The sequence below is a fragment of the Cucurbitaria berberidis genome, assembly GCF_010015615.1.
Source record: "Cucurbitaria berberidis CBS 394.84 unplaced genomic scaffold K460scaffold_2, whole genome shotgun sequence".
Lineage (NCBI taxonomy): Eukaryota > Fungi > Ascomycota > Dothideomycetes > Pleosporales > Cucurbitariaceae > Cucurbitaria > Cucurbitaria berberidis.
In genome coordinates this window covers 174,625-191,812 of record NW_024468936.1, presented here as the reverse complement: position 1 = coordinate 191,812, position 17,188 = coordinate 174,625, and the positions used below count along the sequence as shown (strand labels likewise).

Here is a 17,188-nt window from a genome sequence, read left to right as displayed (position 1 = left end):
CTTGAATATTGTCGATTTTACATCTACATTTTGTCTGCCATAGTGGGTTCCCATGATGGTGGATACACAGCAGCAAGAATGGCCTAATCGCAGATTGGAGATATTGGTTCCCACGACCATACTTTGCGTACTCAGTACCCTGGTCTTAGTATGGAGAGTAGTGTATGGGTTGAAGAACAAGCGGAAGTTGCTGGTGTGCGATTATCTTTTGATCATCGCAGCTGTAAGTTCTCATCTGGGAAGTTACGAATTTTGGGGGCCAGATACTGACAGTTGACTCCTTGCAGATGATGAACATCACGACCAACGGCCTCCGCTTCAAAACCACACACCACGGTCAAGGCCGTCACATCAAGGATCCATCCATCTCCAAACCTCACGACCTCCTACAGTACAGCTACTATCTCTGGATTGGCCAAGTCATCAATCTGATGGCAGTCGCAGTGCTGAAGTTCTCCGTCTGCGCATACCTTCTTGCCCTAAAATTCTCTCGCCTTTACTTGGGAATAATATGGACATCGATACTCATGGTCACTGTATTCAATCTCACCATACCGATCATGAGCGTGTTTTGCCGCGTCCCATTCGAGGCGAATTGGAACAAGGGCATCAAAGGGAAATGCTTTATGAAAGTGCCAGGGCTCGGTATTGCTTACTCACAGGTTCGTACCAATGCAATCTCTGCCTTTCCACTTCGAAGGTGCATCTTGCTAACACAAATCTGAAACTGCAGGGAATATCCAACATCCTCACAGACGTAGTCTACGTCGTAGCACCCCTCATCTACCTAAACACTATTCGGCTAGCACGACGCACACAATGGGGTCTACGAGTCGTATTCTGCCTGGGTTTAGTGTAAGTTTGAGTGCACGCTTCCCAGATGCTTAACCCCTTACGAAACTCCGGATGTGACGCTAACTATTTTTCACCAGAGTCACAGTATGCTCCATCGTCAAGACGATTGAAACGAGCGCGCTACTGAAAACCCGCGATCCCACCTGGGACGGCAACAAACTCACCATCTGGTCCGCAACCGAACTCTCCGTCGGTGTGCTAATCGCCTCCTTACCCCCTCTGCGCAAGCAATTCGACGACCTCTTCAGAAAGATCCTGCCCTCAACAATCATGGGCTCCAAGTCGAGAACGAAAGGTGGTAGCAGGGGTGGGATACCAATGTACAATATCAGCAAGCAGTTTACGATTGGAACTAAACCGAATGGTGGGCGGACGAGGGATGATGATGAAGATAGCGAGCGACATATTCTCGGAGCCGGAGAGCCGGAGAGGAAGAGCGCACGGTAGTGCATACTGTGAGCAGCGAAGATAGGGATAGTACAGTGCAGATACCGAGTCCAACGTACAGAGCGTATGGAAGTCCCCATTAGCTTTCTAGCTTTGTATATTGACTGTACTTCTGAAAAGATCCTCAAAAAAGTTGAAAGATGAATATAATTCGAATAGATGAAAGATTCAGAAAGAATTTAACTCAATGCCAAGGTGTTAATTAACAGTCATGTCTTGATATTTGATCCATATGTATCAATGACTGCAAGGTGAGATGTTGCTAACTGTTGCAGAGCAGGATTTCCATGTGTACACAAACGCCACTCCGCAAATGCAAGTGGAATGTTTCAGAGCAGCCCCATTCGCCTATAACAATGCTGAAACGCCCAAGTACCGCCAGAGTGCCGAAGAGGAAAAGGTAGGGTATCTCAAGAAGCAATAAAGATGAAAAGAGAGAGAGCGAGAGAGAGAGAGAGAGCTGCGGGGTATTCCAAAGCGGCGTCACACATTTGCCACAGTCATTCACTTCCTCGCGGGCGGTGCCAGCGTGGCAACATTAGAGCTCACGGGGTCGTCCTTGAGCATCGCCTTCACACGGTCAATCCGGCTGACCGCCTTCTCTAACCTGTCCAACCTCCCCATCTTTTCCCTATCCCGTCTCTCCAGCAGTTCTACCCTCTCCTCCAACTTCGCCCTCGCCCTACGCTCGTCCGCCACCATCTCGTTCGCCTGCGAGAAGAGTTGGACGGAGAGCTCTTCAATCTCTGAGTCTACGTTTTGGATGCGAGCTTCGGCTTTGACGCGACGGGCGCGCTCGCGCTCGAGTTCGTTGAGGAGCGCCGTGTCGGCGGGTGCAGGTGGGAGAATGGATGGGTCTTTGGATAGTTGCGGTGGAGGGGGCGGGGAAGAGGTGGAGTTGTTAGGGGAACCACGGCGCGCGGTTAGGAAGGAGAAGCGTGAATGTTTTGCGACTGTAGCGCCTGCGGTTGCTGGGCGAGGTTGCTCGTCGGAGTGTTGTAACGGGTCGAGGGAGTCGGAGGTATTGGAGCGAGGAAGCCGGTCTCTGCTCTGGGCCACCCGTAGACTGCGAAGCTGGTCCTCGTAATCGGCGCATTTGTCCACTACGCTCGGTCAGCATGCTTTGTCTCTTTGAACCGCGTCGAGACATGTGTCGCGTGCATGGCGCCGGGGTCCTTACCAGCAGCGGTCGCCTTCTCCTTTAGCCACTCCATCTGCGCCTCCAACTCTGCTATTCTCCTCCTCGCGCCCTCAATCTGCTCTATATCCACCTGCACGCTGGTACCGCATGAGGGGCAGTTTGTGGTGGTGTTCGCCACATGTTTGGTGGGTATCGAGGGCGCGGGCGGTGGAAGCTCGACGATGGCGGCCATATTCTCGATGTTATCGCGCTTCTCTGGTGTTTTCGCGGTTTACTTGTCGTGTCAGGGCCCTCACCCATACGTTGAAGAATAAGGACAGTTTGTGGGGTCCACGTTCGAGGTCTGGACAGGGAGTTGTCGGGCGCTTGCCAGGGTTTCAGGATGTCGATCAGATCCCTGCGCCAGGGTCCAGGTAGCGCTAACTCTATTTCAGCCGCAAACACGCTCACGTGCCGTAGCCTTCACTCAGAGAGTTTGCCCTACTCAGGAGATATAACATCACGCCGTATGAACTCATGCTCGGGCTGAAATGCCGATGGTATCGTCTGCTTTATCAGATCGAAAGGTCACCTAGCCCTATCATGCTTACGCTTACGCTTACGCTATCGAGAGCACGTTTTCCATACGGCGCCTCCAATCAAGCGCGGCGAATATTATAAGCAAATCATGCGCACCAACCAAGCTGAGCATATACACGGTTAGTAATCATTGAGGACTTGCGCTATAGTCTCTTGCAAAATCCTATGGCTCGTTGGTATGATCACATGCTGAAGACCAAATATCGAATGTGGGAATTTAGATGTATTTTCGAACGAGCGCCCCACTCAACAGCTAGCGATAGTCAGTAATGAAGAGCATCACATAGCACATTCCTACGTCGATGCCACACATGATCGGAAATATCGCGGCCCTTGAACGGCCGGGTACCTGCATTAGTGGCCGGCGCTAACCAAACCCTGGTTGGCATAGGCAATGCTGTCCTTCATCCCAGGCCTAGTGAAGCTGTAGGATCAAATAGGGCATAATTTCTGAGTCAAAGATATACCGAGTGCATAGGATCAAGGCTCTCTACTATGTGCTGAGGTGTACCTCATCGTAGAAAAGTGCGATTTCCAGGGGGGGATTTTTTTTTTTTTGCAGAAGCAGTAGAACACGACGATGAGTATTCTCCCATGTAATTGGGGCAGGATCGTGGTATAGTGGCCGTCTGAAACCCATCTCTGCTGTTGTCGGCGAAGAGACTATTTGTCGTGGTTATTCTTTCCAACCTCGAACCATTTTACACCAATGGGCCTCGCGGGAGCCTTTGCTGAATCCAATGAGGCCAGTGTTTTGACTGTTGTCCCAAGCTTCAAAAACCTGCAATATCGTAATGTGCTCCAAACAAAGTCTTGCTTGCCAGTAATGGTTACTAATACTTGAACATGTGACCCAACTCTGACAGCGAATAGAATGCCATTAGATACATACCTGCCTATGTGATGTTTGTATAAAACTTCCCATCCTACAAGACCAGTACAGCGTACATACCCACCCATACCCTACGTCTACACCTTACACCGCGATGACCCTTTGAGCACCTCCCGCCCTCATCATCAGATGTAAACCTCTTGACAGCTTAACAACACATGTAAATACTCCAAATCCCACCAACATAAAGTAAGCTACCACTGGATAACCACCGCGTTGTAAACCGTTGCTAACGAGTACTAGAATGGTCAATAAATGGTGTAGTCAGAAGGGCTGGGTAGAGTGGCAGGGGAGGCAGTACCAGGAGGAGATGAGAAAAGCTGCAAGTGTCGCAGCCGAGCAAGCAGAGTACCAACGCTTCTGTGATTTCGCCGGTAACAACTGCCCAGCCGGCCAGTACCGGAACCTTTCCGGTAGCCATTTCGAGGTGACATACAACGCCAACTCCGAGGTGAAGTTTGCTTGCCTCACGCGTTCCGAGGCAAGGTCCCCGGGTTGGGAGTGGCTACCAATGTTTCCTGTCGGCAACGATGGGGACTTTTACGCCTGGCAGGGCCGCCCGGAAGAGGAAGCCGATTACGTGTTGGTGGTAAAGGTAGATGTGGGCTACGACGAGGTGCGATACGTGCACAGCGCCAGCCTCGGCCAGTGGATGTGGACGGTCCAGAACAGGCCGGCTTGGCTCGTCAAAATCAATAACACGGTTATGTATGGTGCTCCTATCCCGGGGCCATGCTGGTACGATCGTAGTCGTGCTACCTTCGTGCACCGTAATGGTGCCTGGGAGCACGTGACTCTCAAGCTGGTGGAAGAACTGGGCCTCGATTATCGCCCGTCTTTCGCTCCTGGGCAACCCCCAGTTGTTGCACCTCAGCCCCTGGCGCTAGACTTGGGCGTCCAGGCCCCCGCCCAGAATGAGGATATCGCTCCTCCACCCTCTTTGCCCAGCTCCGTCAACCAAGACGGGGAATTCTTGCAGGATCGACCTCCTGCGGTTGGTGACGAGCAGCAACTCTTTGGAGATTTCTGGCCTGGGTCTAGCACCGCCCAGGAGCCCACCGAGTGGTTGCCGGAATTTGTGCCTGAATCTCCCTCTATGTTTCCAGCGGAGACCGCTGGCCCTCCGCCGCAGGCCAATGCGGAATTACAGCTGCAGCCCAGTGAATATATGCAGCTGAATGCGCAAGAGCAATGGTTTGGCGGCCCCGAGGCCCCTACTACGGGGGACCCAGATATTGGCTCGGAGGAGTGGATAGATGAGATTTTCCGGCAGATGGAAATTGACAATCAGGACCCCAACGAGCGCTCCGCAGACGTGTCTGGGAGCTTGTAGGCCTGTCCTCTAGTTACTGTACATCCAATCGTCTTACATATTTTTGTTGACTTTCTTCCGCTCATGGCTGGTTTTGGGATCGGCGTTCGGCGTTCTGATTTCACGGTTCACGGCATAGCTGCCTATGTTGCGGTGGCTGAGAACTACTCCTGTTTCTAATTCAGGTCTTGCTGATGAGTCGAGGGGGTCTGTGGCATCTTACAGGATCGTAATTTCTCAATAAGATGAAGATCTTCCTGAAACCATGCACATGTATATAGGACAGCGACAAAAATGTTACATGCATCCCGTCAACTCGCTTCCAGGAAAGTGGGGATGCTTCCCTATCTCATGTTAGAAATTATGCGTACCCTTTGACCTTAAGCATCAGCTGTCATAGTAAGGATCGACACGACATTTTGGAAGAAGAATTTGATTGAGGATATGTCTGCCTCCTCGGGATCGATCGTATTACTCAGTATCTCCAAAAACACAGCAATCGATCGTAGAAGCTCGTAGTGAGAAACGTCCGCTGGCCCTTGGCGTTCAGGTCCGGTTGGCAATCGCTGCCATAGTTCATGCTGGTGTGTTCTTCAAACTTTGCCAGCACTTCGATTTTCCAATCTGTCGTGGCGGTTCGGAATAGCCTAACAATGCGAGCCCCAGCATGCATACAGCTGACTAGAACAAGTATGTCCTCTGGTGGTGGCTCAGATCTCCATTTCTCCACGCCGTGGTGAGCTGGTAGCGCCGGTTTCCTCTCTAGCAACTTCAATCGCCACACGCCGCCACCGAGGTTGGTCTCTGCGTGAACTTGCCGACGGCCCGAGGTAGACACATAAATGAGCCGAAGATGATCGTCGTAGCTGCCTGTAAGCATCAAGACGCCTTCGGGACTCAGATGTATCGGTAGGATGGCAGTCACGCCTGCGCCATGAATCTTCGTATCGGCCCAGGACACGCTATTTGCAGACCCTTCAGCCAATTCAGTGAACCGAAGCGCACTGTCATCACCCCCAGACAACAGCCCTGACCCGTCTGGAAGGAACGCGACAGTCCAGGCCTCAAGGTCATGGCGAACAACGTCCATATGGGACGGTGCATCCGTCTTCTCTTCGGAGTCTATTATGCCAAGACATACTTGCCCACTCGAGAGCGACATCGCAACCATGAAGGATTCCGGATGCCATGTAAATGCGGTGATAAGGACGTCCTCTGGAAAATACTGGAGGGTCTTGAGATGACTAATTTTGGGATCGCGCTGCCAAGGTTCGAGTGCATAGATGCCAATCGAACCTGTTGACGTGGCGACGGCGAAGTTGGAGCTCGGGACTTGGGTCAAGAAATGGATGTCTAGAATGGCAGAAGGTGTCGAAAGATTCTGGATGATATCGCTGTGTGGCGTCAGCTTCGCCGACTTGACTTGTGCCAGATTTGTTGCCATTCAATTCCTGGTGTTTGTACCGATAAGCCATCACTAACGACTTACACATTGTCACCAACAATCCTCACCAAGATCAAGCTGCCATTGCGCTGTTGGCTTTGGTTCTGCACAGCATGAGCGCCGTCAGAAGGCTCCTGTTCGTCGCCCTGCTTCTGCAGATTGTAGGTGCCGATGACGGCATACTGCGGGTTGAGAGGGAAAAACTCGATGCAGCTAGGAGGTAGGTCGAGCTTAAAAGACACGAGAGACTGTATCGATGCCATATTGGAGATGGTGCACGGGCATGGGCGTGGTGTTTGGAGAATTGCGTTCGCTTAGTTTGGTTAGTGTTTCCATGACTAAGCTGCTCCCGACCAAGCTGCTCCTTCTCCAACAACACTCTTCACTTCCACACTCCTAACTTGATGAACGCATGCTTTTGACATGCGATCGCTTTGTATGCAATTATCCAATCGTGCCCTGATTGCCTTGGCCTAGTGCTGGCCCGTCGAGTTGATGCCTTACTAACCCCTGCATCGCCACTCTGCTGCCTACGCTAACTCCCAAAACGGTCAACAGCTGACAGCGCGACATTCACGTTCGATTCCTATTAAAGCTGCCCAAGACGCGTTCTTTTCGTGTATCTTCCTCACCAAACGCGTCTAGACCTTTCTGTCATTCACACCAGATTTCTGTTTCGTTCACACAAAACATCACTCGGCTCCAATTGACCACAGACGATCAGACGACAATGTCAGACATGGCAGTCGACCAGGAGACGTTCGCGTCTGGACGCTACTCGAAGCGCAAGAGGACGCAAGTGACGTATTCTCTCGCCGAACTTGACGTCTCAGACTCTGAATCCGACTACGATGCTCCACAGTCCAAGGTTCGATGAATTGTTGTGCTACTAAATGTACGCACGCACTGACCGACTGTAGAAACACAAGGCCCAGATCAATTCCAGGCCTCTCCCGAAGCGCAAGATCTTCCCGTTCATGCAACTCCCCGCCGAAATTCGCAACATGATCTATTCCTACGCCCTCACCGACCCCTCGGGCATCAACTTCGTCGCAACAACCAAGCACAAGCGCCGCACCGTCGAACGTGTCTCTGAAGAAACGCAGTCCGGATTGTCGAGGGGCTGGTACCGCAGGGGCCGTATAAACGACCAAGTGCGAGCCCAGTACAAAGAGCCCGTCTCCCTGGTACCATCGTTGTTGGCGGTGAGCGCGCAAGTCTACTTTGAAGCCCAGGACGTTCTGTATGGAAACGAGTTTGTGTTTGCCGACACAAGCGCGCTGTACTCCTTCCTCATCAACCTTGGCCCCAGTGGCGCAAAGCGCCTCAAGACGCTGCGCTTGCTCGGCTGGTCGTACGGTCGCGCTTCAAAAGCGTACAACAATGCGTGTTTCGCCGTTCTCGTGTGGGCTACAAACATCACTGCTTTTCACGTTGACGCTTTCCATGGATGGTTCCGTAGTATCCAAACCGGCGCCGATCGAATCTACCGTGACGCGTTCCCGTGGTTAGAGGCCATGGGTAGGGAAGCAGGAAAGGCGGATGCTGCTGTCGACGTGTTGAGAATCAACGCCAGGATATTGAGGACGTGGCAGTGCAACGGTACGAGCCAGCTCGTGACGGATGAGCAGAGGTACGCCGAGTTCAAAGCCATGTTGAGTAAGCTGCTAGCTGGGCACCAGAAGAGAGTCATGGCAAAACCGTCTAAGAAGCGGAAGGTGTCGAAGGATGTGGAGGCGAATGAGGAGTGAGTTGGACGACAAACGATTGTGGTAGACGGGGCCTGACGATAATGAGGGATGATGATGACGCTCGTACAACGACTGGGATGACATTTCTGGCACCGCCCGCCATTACGCCTCCATTTCCCTTTTTTGGTGCACTTCGCAACTACATGGACTAGCTTGCGAGGTATATACAATAATCTTCTTTCTTCGACTTGTCCGCGTCCTTTTTCTATAGCATTCGGCGTTGTATTGTCCGCAGAAAGCGAAGGGACATAAATACATGAATTTGGATAACCCAGCTTTGAGCTTCTGGCTTGACTTGAGCGTAGGCTCATTTCCTCGAGGAAGAGAGGTAAAGAAGTGTACAATCAATCAAATCAATCAGATCATAAATCGTCAGCCATCCTGCACATGACATGTAAACAATCCATAACGGGCCCCTGAGAAGAGGCATGCACCGATACACCTAGCAGAAAACCCACGCTATGCGAAGCCCAGCAAATCAATCCTCTAAAATTTGTTGAAAATTCATCCATCCATTCATTCATTCACCCTCCTCCTGTCACCTCAACACCAACCTCCCAAGCATAGCCCTCAACGCCTCAGCCCCCTCGCGCCCATCGTCCCCCAACCCCAGCGCAACACTCTGAATATGCTCGCCCGTCTTGCCCCTCAGCTCCTCAATAACGCGCGCACTATACTCGAAGCTGCCCTTGCTCTCCATGTACCTCAGGGCATACTTTTTCACTTCTTCATCGGTGGTCTTCTGCTTGAGGATGTTGATGAGGATTTGATTCGAGGGGTCGGCGCGGATGGCGTGGATGACGGGGAAGCTGAATTTGCCCTCTGTCAGGTCTTCGCAGAGGCCTTTGAGGGTTTGGAGTTCCGAGGTCGGGGAGAGGTTGAGGTGGTCGTCGAGGATCTGGAAGAGGAGGCCTATTGTGGAGACGAGCGGGGTGCAGTCTCTGTTTGTTCCGTGTTAGAGGGTTGAGGTGGGCATGTGTGGGTTGGAGGAGGGACGTACACATCTACTGCGCTCTCAGCCTGCATGAGTTTGATTGCCAGCCTGAATAAGCCGCCCGTCTTGTTTCCCACCATTTCTAGATAATCCGCCTCACTGGGACACGTCAGGCTATCCCGCCAATATAAATCCATGCCCTGCCCGCGATGCAAGTTGAGCAGCTCCTCGGTAAAGATGGTGATCAACGTAGGATTGTTCATGCGTAGGAGGTCTTGCAGCGCTTTAAAGTATACGTAATTCGCAGAGTTTATCGTTTGTGGAGTGCCGAAGATGGAGTGTGCGACTGGGATGCCGCGCCGGAGTAGGGACGAGTCTTCTACGTCGTCGACACTATCACATGTTAGCACATGCACGTCAGAGATGGAGAGATGGATACGTACAGCAAACTCGCCGTATGCAGCATCCCCACCACGCCTGTAATAACGTCTAACCGTCCCGGTGGTACCTTTAACCACAGATTAAACGCGGCAATACACTGACTGCGTATATCTTTCCCCGGGTGTCCCCACAGATAATCGTAGGGCCCCAGTAATATCCGCTCCTTCTCTTGTGTCCACGCCACGCCATTCCCATAGATAAGATCTTCGCCTACGCCTTTTGTGGGGTCCGAGGGCGGGGAGAGGGGCGTCGGGTAGGACGTCGAGACGTCGAGATTCGCCCGGGCTCCAGGGGATGGAGCAGTGTTCGTTTGCGTGTCCATGGCCCGGGGACTGCTCAGGGGTTGCGCAGTCATGGATTGCGTTCGGTCGAGGCTGTTCTGCGGCGTGTGGTGTGGTTGAATATGCGCATTCAGCGGTTCCGCAGAATGGCTCGTCTTGCTCTTCTTGCTCTGGCCCAGCCAATCGATCTCGCTCAGCGGTCGGAGCACGCTGCTCTGGTGTTTGACGCTATTCCCGTTGAGATTCAGTATGCCGCTCGAGCTGGTGCGGGGTGGTATGGCGTTGGGCGAGGCGAAGGGGTGGTGCGTAGAAGGCATCGAGACAGCTGCACAGCCCTACTCTGCTGCCTGGAGGGCGCAAGACCGAAGCTCGTGACAATAGTGGCGGAGGCTGCGGGGAACTAGGTATGGGACGCGTTTCAGTGCGGGATGCGATGCGAGGATGTGCTCGGCCGTGTGGAGGAGCTTGGTGTTGGGGTCTGGAGGATTGTGGAGCTTCTTCGGGAGGCGCGTATCTTGCCGGCGACAAGGTGGGTAGTTAAGGTAGAGGTCAGGAGAGGAAAAGACACAGGCTAAAACACAAACGGGTCGAGGCAATGCTGGCTACAGTGTTAGAGGTTATGTAGACTGTACGTACACAAGTAGCGCATAGCGACTACGTGCCACTACAGACAGCTCCATCGCCAGAGCTCTGCCCGATAGCATCCGTGTATGACGCCAGGCGTCGCTTAATTTCTAGCATCCACCTGCAAGCTCCATGTCGCTAGCCTCTTCCAACCCACTATTGCACAGGTCACGACGCGACCCAAGGCCAGCCATCTTGTCCAACATTGGGGATAAACGTGGGCTGATGTGCATAACTCGCCCGCTTCGGGACTACCCGACCAGCCTCGTCTTCCCCCTCTTCTCCCAATCCATCCTATACGAAGGACAATTAATGACTCGACCAGGGTGGCATGGACAGGTCGACTATACCAAAGACAGCCGCAACCAACGTCATCATTATCCGCCGTATCATTCGACGACGTGTGCAAGCATGCCATTTCATATTAATAAAATCACAATTCAGGGAATCTCAGACGGGGCTTGGCCATGTGTGCGATCGATTTTCCCTATTGCACTGCACGCCTCTCCAACTGGCACGTCTCCTGCCCAGCATTAGACTAGATTATTATACAGTTTGAATATACCAGAGCCACCAGCTCAGTTTCTTTCCTTCCAAAGGGGGTATGAGAAGTAGCAAACGCCGCCACAAGAAAAGAAGATCAGAAAAAAAAAGAGGGTAAAGTATGCCAAAGAGTGGTAGCAAGCCTGCTCTTCAAAGCCAGTTTGTATCCAACGCAAGGAAAGGTAATGCAGTAGTAGTCGTACATCATCAGAAGGGAAGCTGCCCACGGTTGGGTGTGTGGAAGACGCAATGAAAATGGCTGTTGCGATCGCAAAGTGAAATCAAGTCTTGTACGGGTAGATTACAACGCTTGGTTGTACGCAAGCCAGGCATCGTGAGCTTCTCGGAGAACTGCTTGCCAATTAGTAAGGCAAACGTGTGGGGGGTACGTGAGACTGACTCTGCAGAACCTGAGCTTGCGCTATATACGTCTCACAAGCGCACTGCAATGTGCGTCCATCAATGAAATCGAGCACCACACTGTTGGGTAGTTCCTGGCGATCCTGATCAGGAGGGTACGGTGTCCGGAAGTCGCTGAGATGAAAGCGCTTAACGATGCCCTTCTCGTTGGACTTTGAAGGACTGAGGACGAGGTTGCCCAGCGTGTCGATTTCGACCCATCTGCGTTTCCAGAGCTGCGATATCGTCAGTAAAAACAACGGCACTGTCAGCGACATAGACTCACTAAGGTATCCGGGAACTGGATATTCAAGTCCCCAACATGAACAGGTGAGGGAGGCTCCCTTAGAGATGCGAGCGAGGTAGAGCGGCCATCATGCTCAGGTAGGTTCAGGTTGCTGCTCGAGTTCTTCCACGGCATCGACGACATGGACGAAGACATGCGCTTAAACATCTTGCTCGTTCGGGATTCCTTCTTCTCCTTCTTGTCCTCTCGCTTATCATCACCCTCCTGGCTGTGGATAGACTTTGATTCGCTCATCCGGCGGCTGAAAGCTTTCCAGGTGCTATCAGAAGATGTCCGCGAGTTGCTCTGGTCGCGCGAGTGTGATGAAGAGGGCGCCTTCGGAGAAACTGGCTCCGGCCTGCCACGAGTAGGGCTTTTTGGTGTCCAAGTCGGCTTCTGATGGTCGATGATCAAGGGGCTTGCGTGAAGGTCTAATGGTGTGTTCTCAGTCGGCATGGCTAGCGCAGGCTGCTTTGTACGCTCATCGCGAACAATGCGAGCAGTAACCTGCACAGACTCAGGCTTCTCGGCGTCTCGCTGTACGTTGTACAAGTTCGCCTTGACTGGCTGTGGCTTTGCGTCGGGCGTTGTCACAGGAGATGTATTCAAAAATGAGGGGCTTCCAAGACGACTGATCGGCCGTCCAGTTGGCGACGTCTCTACTGGCGTTGTTGCGAAGAAGGAAGACTTGCGTTGGGCAACGGTAGATCTTGGAGTATCCAGAGTAGCACCAGCAGGACTCCCAGCTGACGCCGACTCCCGATTGGACTTTTCGGCGAGGGCTTTGATCCTCTGTGAAATACCAGACGAGACATTGATCTTCTTAGCCGCGGGGGCTGTATCGTTGGTGGAACGGGGCGGCCACACTCCGGACGCTTTGCGTGGTAACTGTTTAGGCGACAGCCGGTCAACTCCTTCGTACGTCTGCGAAGCTGACCGGGCAGGGGAAGGCATCTCGTTGGTAGACGGCTTCCGTGAGAATAGAGGCGTAATCGGTGATTTGGATACCATCATAGGCTTAGCTTCTTGTACCGTAGCGCTTTGCAACTCTTCCATGAATGAATCATCCGATAGATACTCCGTCTCCGAATTCTCTGCACTGACGTGAAGATGGTCAAGCATCACCCTGCGCTTGTCTTTGGACTCGTACCAGCTCTGTCTTTTGGACTCGGGCATGAGAACTGACTCTCGATTGCGCCGCTTCACTTGCGCCTCCTCTGGCTGAGAAGCGTCGATGGAGGGCATGAAAATCATAGACTCTCGTTTCGAGCGTCGCCGAGAGGGTGCGTGATCCTCTTTAACTGGTATGGCAAGGCTCGTTGGCTCATTCTCTTGAAACGGATCAGCTAGGGATAGTTGGTCTACAGGTCTCGGTTCTTGGCCGGGCACTTCTATTGAAGGAACAGGAGTCCTGCATTCGGGGACAACGGTAGGAGTACTATCGACTGATTGCTCCTCGTCGACAAGGTCTGGGTTTTGGGTGTCCTGGAGCTCTCCAGGTTTCGGTGGGTCTTCGACAACAGAGTTTTCAGCGTCCGACATGGACGATGCTCGAGTGGAAGGCGCACCAGAAGATCCTTGCGTTTGTGCGGATATAGGAGAAGACACCGAGGCAGTCGAGTTAAGATCGTCCGTGTCGGTCTGGCTACCGGCAAACACAAGGCCAGCACTGTTGGGGCCCAACGAAGAAGAAAACGAAGCCTCTTCGTCTGCGTTGAAGTCCTCTTTGTCTTCAGTGGTGGACAGGCCTTCTCCAGACTCTGTGGCCACCTCCGAAGCTGAAGCTTCAGCTGGTGCACTAATGGTCTCTTTAGCATCGGTCTCTGCCAGTGGTGTTTCGGCCAAAACCGCAGCTTCTTCTTCCTTCTTCACCTGTCGATCAATTTGCGCCTTCTGTTGCTTCTTGCGCAATTCCAACGCCTTCATTAGCCTCGTCTTCTCCTGTGGCATGCCCATCGATCTGTAGTGGCTACTAGAAGATACCGGCATCGACCTCACGCTAGCAGGGCTTCTCGAGTGGAATCCGGGTGAAATGGGAGAACGTGGCATTTCGGGCGTTGTTGGAATGGGAGGTGGAGGTGGGATCGCAATGGTGGGGACGGCGCTCGAACTCCTCGCCTTTGGCACTTTCTGCTCCATGGCCTTTCGCGTGGCAGAACGAAGGCCAGCCGGCAAAGATGACTTCGGTCTGGCCACGTCTTGCGAGCTGTTCCCTGAGGTTGAAGGTCTTCGACCATCCAGCGACGGGCGTGGTCTCGGTCCTAGCTTGACTTTTGGTTTTGTAAACTCGGCGTAGTAGTGTTCGTATAGTTCGTCGTAGTTGGGTCGCGCCGTCTGTGACGAGAGTCGCGGTTCTGGGCCACCTTCGAACAGCTTGTCGTAACTCTTCAGGGTTTCCTGGAGCTCCATTAGATCAGGCTCGGGCGATGTTGGCGCCTCAGTCACCGTTTCTACAGTAACATGAGAGATCTCTGGCGCAGTTTTGGATTCGATGACCTTCTCCAGTATGACGGGAACCGATTCCGACGTGTGAGATGCCACCGAGGCTTGTCTCAGCGGCTCCTCCTCATTGCTCGTGGCGGGCTCCTGTATAGTTGGTATGGCGGACGTCTTTTCTTCTCCATTAGGCTGGCTTCCCTCTTCGGCCGCCTCCTGGATCCAACTGAGCTTCTGCTGTCGCGAGGACCCGCTGGAGGAGGAGCTGGAGGGCGCAGCGGTGTGCAGTGTGCAGGCGGAGGTAAGGGCGGGATCGCTAAGCTCCTCGGGCGTGGAGATGGAAAGGACGACGTCGCAGGGCGCGAACTTTTCGGTCACGGTGATGAAGTGGACGGCAACACGGGCTAGAAGATGTGTCAGCAGTGTCGTGTCTTGCAGGTGGCTGTCGAGCATACCTTGGAGGAGCCGCGAGGTTCCCTCTGGAACATATTTGACCAAGACCTTGCGCCGCCTGTACAGCAAGAGCCCGTATAGCGGCGAGGTTTCTTCATACGAGGCCACGGCGGCGCGCGCCTCTCCTGCTCCACCCGTTCCCCGGGTGAGCACCTCGACCGAATCCCTAGACGTGTACCGAAGTAGGAACCTGTAGGCAGTATATGAGCATGGTTGTCCAAAATTGCGGAGAGATTGGAAGCGTACCATCCACCCGCCTCGGCCAGGGCACCCTGGTAGGCCTGTGTTACCTCGACATTATCGAGCCCGTTGAGAGACATTCTCGTACGTCCGGCGTCAGTCGAGGGCAGCCGGATGTGTGCAGACTCTCAGAGCCGTGCGTGTCTGCGGAAGAGACTGGTCGTCGTCGCGGACGGCGGATCGAATAGTAGGAGGTCAATGCTGAGCCAGGGGTTGGCTGAAGGCCAGGGATCCGGGGGATGAATTCGTGGCGGCGCGTCAAACGTGGATAGTGTGGGCCATTGGCTCTGCGCTGGGCAGTGAGGCAGAGGTCGACTTCACCGCGACATGTATCGTACAGGGCAATGCACCAGCACCTAGTATGCGACGGAAGGGAGGGGAGGATTGCACAATGGTGGTGGAGGCGTTGGAGGAGGTGTTTCAGATCACGAAGCGACGACAGGGGAGCCGAGCCCTAGGCGGCTTCTCCACTCTATGCCTGCTGCGACGATGAGCCAGCATGAAGCCCTGGAGGCATCTCGAGGTTATATGTCTATGAAGCTGTGAAGCTGTGAAGCTGGGTTGCACCTAAGCACGCCCGCTACTACTTCAGTACCATGGTCGGGATAGTGACATGGACCTCTCGCACGCTTCGACGACGCGCCCCACAGTAGACGCAGGAACACTGCACGAGGTAGATCCTGCGGCATGCAGAGTAATGGCGAAGCTAGAACATGGGAATGGATGCTCGCGCATGATTATCTGGTGGTCTGCATTCCAGTCTCTTTGTCGCTAACTAGACAAACAAACAAACAAATAATCACATGGAGTGACGAGCCAAGTCGATTGCTTTCCTGGTACACTACCTGCTCGACAACGTCACTCCCGTCAACCATACCAAACCAAACAGCAGCCCTGTTAGCTGATTACACATCCCATCCCACTTCCAAACAGCTCAGCTCAGCCATTACGAAGTAAATAAAATATGACGTCGAAGCGTTGAAGCGTTGAAACCCAAACACCGCCAGAGGTACGGGTAAAGGCCCATCGCAACTCGCATGCATACTGCCCCGCCCTCGTCGAGATAACCCCAGGAAACTTCTCCTCCCCTTGCAGCATGCATTGGACGACCCGCAACGTCTCCCAACACCGAGCCAGACAGACGCTCTCACGGCATGCAAGTCCCAAATCAGCGTAGTCGGTCGGTAGCGGCCGCTCTCACGTCTGTCCAGCACACAGTCTAATGACGTCTCCACTCTCTCACACGAGGGAAACTACTCAGCACTCGACATCCCCACTCCGCACTCAAACTCGCATTGAACAAGACACGAAATTCAATCCAGTCTCGCAATTCAAAAGACATCTCCAGAAGGTCGAAAATTAATAGACAACTTCACAATCATGACATCACTCCCCGCTATCAGCAGTCTACCACACTCTCCAGACTCTGAACTCACACACGCCCTGGACCTTCTCTTCGAGCCATCACCGCAATTAAATGCCCTCACTCTCCCCGTGCTACGTTCAACCACGTTTCCCGACTATGAAACACTCATAGTCGCCATCAATGCTCTGTTGAGTTCCTTGGCCATGTCTGAAGATCCAGATGATGTGGAGAAGCTCTCAGAGATTTTATGCTCTCATCCAAGACTAGGAGAGAAGAAGGTGGAGAGCGAGCAGAGTCGGAAAGAGCAGGCGCAGCTGCAATCTGGTGGCGAGGAGGAGAAGGAGAAGTTGGCGAAGCTGAACAAGGAGTACGAGGAGGCGTTTCCCGGCTTGAGATATGTGTGAGTGCTCTCTTCTGTCTAGCGTGAATAGGATGTCCGATGCCTTTATCTTCATTTGCGTTTAAGGACATTTTTCTTCCGATGGCCAGACCGATTTGGTGATTATACTAACAACTGCAGTGTCTTTGTAAACGGTCGTCCGCGACCCGCCATCATGGAGAACCTACGCGCTCGTATTGACCGCGGCGACATCAAAGCCGAGCGTCAAGAGGCCATCCAGGTACGTTACGCTCAGCAACTTCGTCTCCCATGTAGTGCTCCAAACTTCTCAAGCAAGACTGGTCCGCAGAAGCTACACCACTAACGCTTACAGGCCATGTGCGACATCGCAGTAGACAGAGCATCCAAGCTCCAATCAAGATGA

At 53.1% G+C, this 17,188-nt stretch overlaps 8 protein-coding genes across 8 annotated transcripts; 4 read left to right on the top strand and 4 right to left on the bottom strand.

Moving 5' to 3' along the window:
* Positions 1 to 33: 33 nt before the first annotated feature.
* K460DRAFT_329752 (uncharacterized protein) lies at positions 34 to 859 on the top strand (the record flags this gene model as incomplete). The annotated part of the gene is made up of 3 exons (XM_040930754.1): positions 34 to 223; positions 288 to 662; positions 734 to 859. Exons 1-3 carry the CDS (start codon positions 53 to 55, stop codon positions 857 to 859), a joined length of 672 nt encoding a protein of 223 aa, XP_040789490.1. The 5' UTR covers positions 34 to 52.
* Positions 860 to 1,491: 632 nt separating this feature from the next.
* K460DRAFT_303898 (uncharacterized protein) lies at positions 1,492 to 2,789 on the bottom strand. The gene is made up of 2 exons (XM_040929962.1): positions 2,483 to 2,789; positions 1,492 to 2,405 (listed from the first exon to the last, which is right to left on the bottom strand). The coding sequence occupies exons 1-2, from the start codon at positions 2,673 to 2,675 to the stop codon at positions 1,807 to 1,809; spliced, it is 792 nt and encodes a 263-aa protein (XP_040789489.1). The 5' UTR covers positions 2,676 to 2,789; the 3' UTR covers positions 1,492 to 1,806.
* Positions 2,790 to 4,158: 1,369 nt separating this feature from the next.
* K460DRAFT_402291 (uncharacterized protein) lies at positions 4,159 to 5,247 on the top strand (the record flags this gene model as incomplete). The annotated part of the gene is made up of 1 exon (XM_040936514.1): positions 4,159 to 5,247. The coding sequence occupies one exon, from the start codon at positions 4,159 to 4,161 to the stop codon at positions 5,245 to 5,247; it is 1,089 nt and encodes a 362-aa protein (XP_040789488.1).
* A 454-nt stretch (positions 5,248 to 5,701) lies between these two features.
* K460DRAFT_275386 (uncharacterized protein) lies at positions 5,702 to 6,933 on the bottom strand (the record flags this gene model as incomplete). Its single annotated transcript, XM_040928039.1, has 2 exons — positions 5,702 to 6,620; positions 6,716 to 6,933. The coding sequence occupies 2 exons, from the start codon at positions 6,931 to 6,933 to the stop codon at positions 5,702 to 5,704; spliced, it is 1,137 nt and encodes a 378-aa protein (XP_040789487.1).
* A 467-nt stretch (positions 6,934 to 7,400) lies between these two features.
* Positions 7,401 to 8,421, top strand: K460DRAFT_413745 (uncharacterized protein; the record flags this gene model as incomplete). The annotated part of the gene is made up of 2 exons (XM_040937624.1): positions 7,401 to 7,538; positions 7,591 to 8,421. 2 exons carry the CDS (start codon positions 7,401 to 7,403, stop codon positions 8,419 to 8,421), a joined length of 969 nt encoding a protein of 322 aa, XP_040789486.1.
* A 110-nt stretch (positions 8,422 to 8,531) lies between these two features.
* On the bottom strand, positions 8,532 to 10,771 carry K460DRAFT_363051 (terpenoid synthase). The gene is made up of 3 exons (XM_040932750.1): positions 9,799 to 10,771; positions 9,422 to 9,748; positions 8,532 to 9,362 (listed from the first exon to the last, which is right to left on the bottom strand). Exons 1-3 carry the CDS (start codon positions 10,392 to 10,394, stop codon positions 8,960 to 8,962), a joined length of 1,326 nt encoding a protein of 441 aa, XP_040789485.1. The 5' UTR covers positions 10,395 to 10,771; the 3' UTR covers positions 8,532 to 8,959.
* Positions 10,772 to 11,346: 575 nt separating this feature from the next.
* K460DRAFT_329736 (uncharacterized protein) lies at positions 11,347 to 15,593 on the bottom strand. Its single transcript, XM_040930753.1, has 5 exons — positions 15,065 to 15,593; positions 14,821 to 15,008; positions 11,930 to 14,769; positions 11,645 to 11,879; positions 11,347 to 11,595 (listed from the first exon to the last, which is right to left on the bottom strand). Exons 1-5 carry the CDS (start codon positions 15,136 to 15,138, stop codon positions 11,546 to 11,548), a joined length of 3,387 nt encoding a protein of 1,128 aa, XP_040789484.1. The 5' UTR covers positions 15,139 to 15,593; the 3' UTR covers positions 11,347 to 11,545.
* An 845-nt stretch (positions 15,594 to 16,438) lies between these two features.
* On the top strand, positions 16,439 to 17,188 carry K460DRAFT_281105 (uncharacterized protein; the record flags this gene model as incomplete). The annotated part of the gene is made up of 3 exons (XM_040928464.1): positions 16,439 to 16,824; positions 16,945 to 17,044; positions 17,138 to 17,188. The coding sequence occupies 3 exons, from the start codon at positions 16,439 to 16,441 to the stop codon at positions 17,186 to 17,188; spliced, it is 537 nt and encodes a 178-aa protein (XP_040789483.1).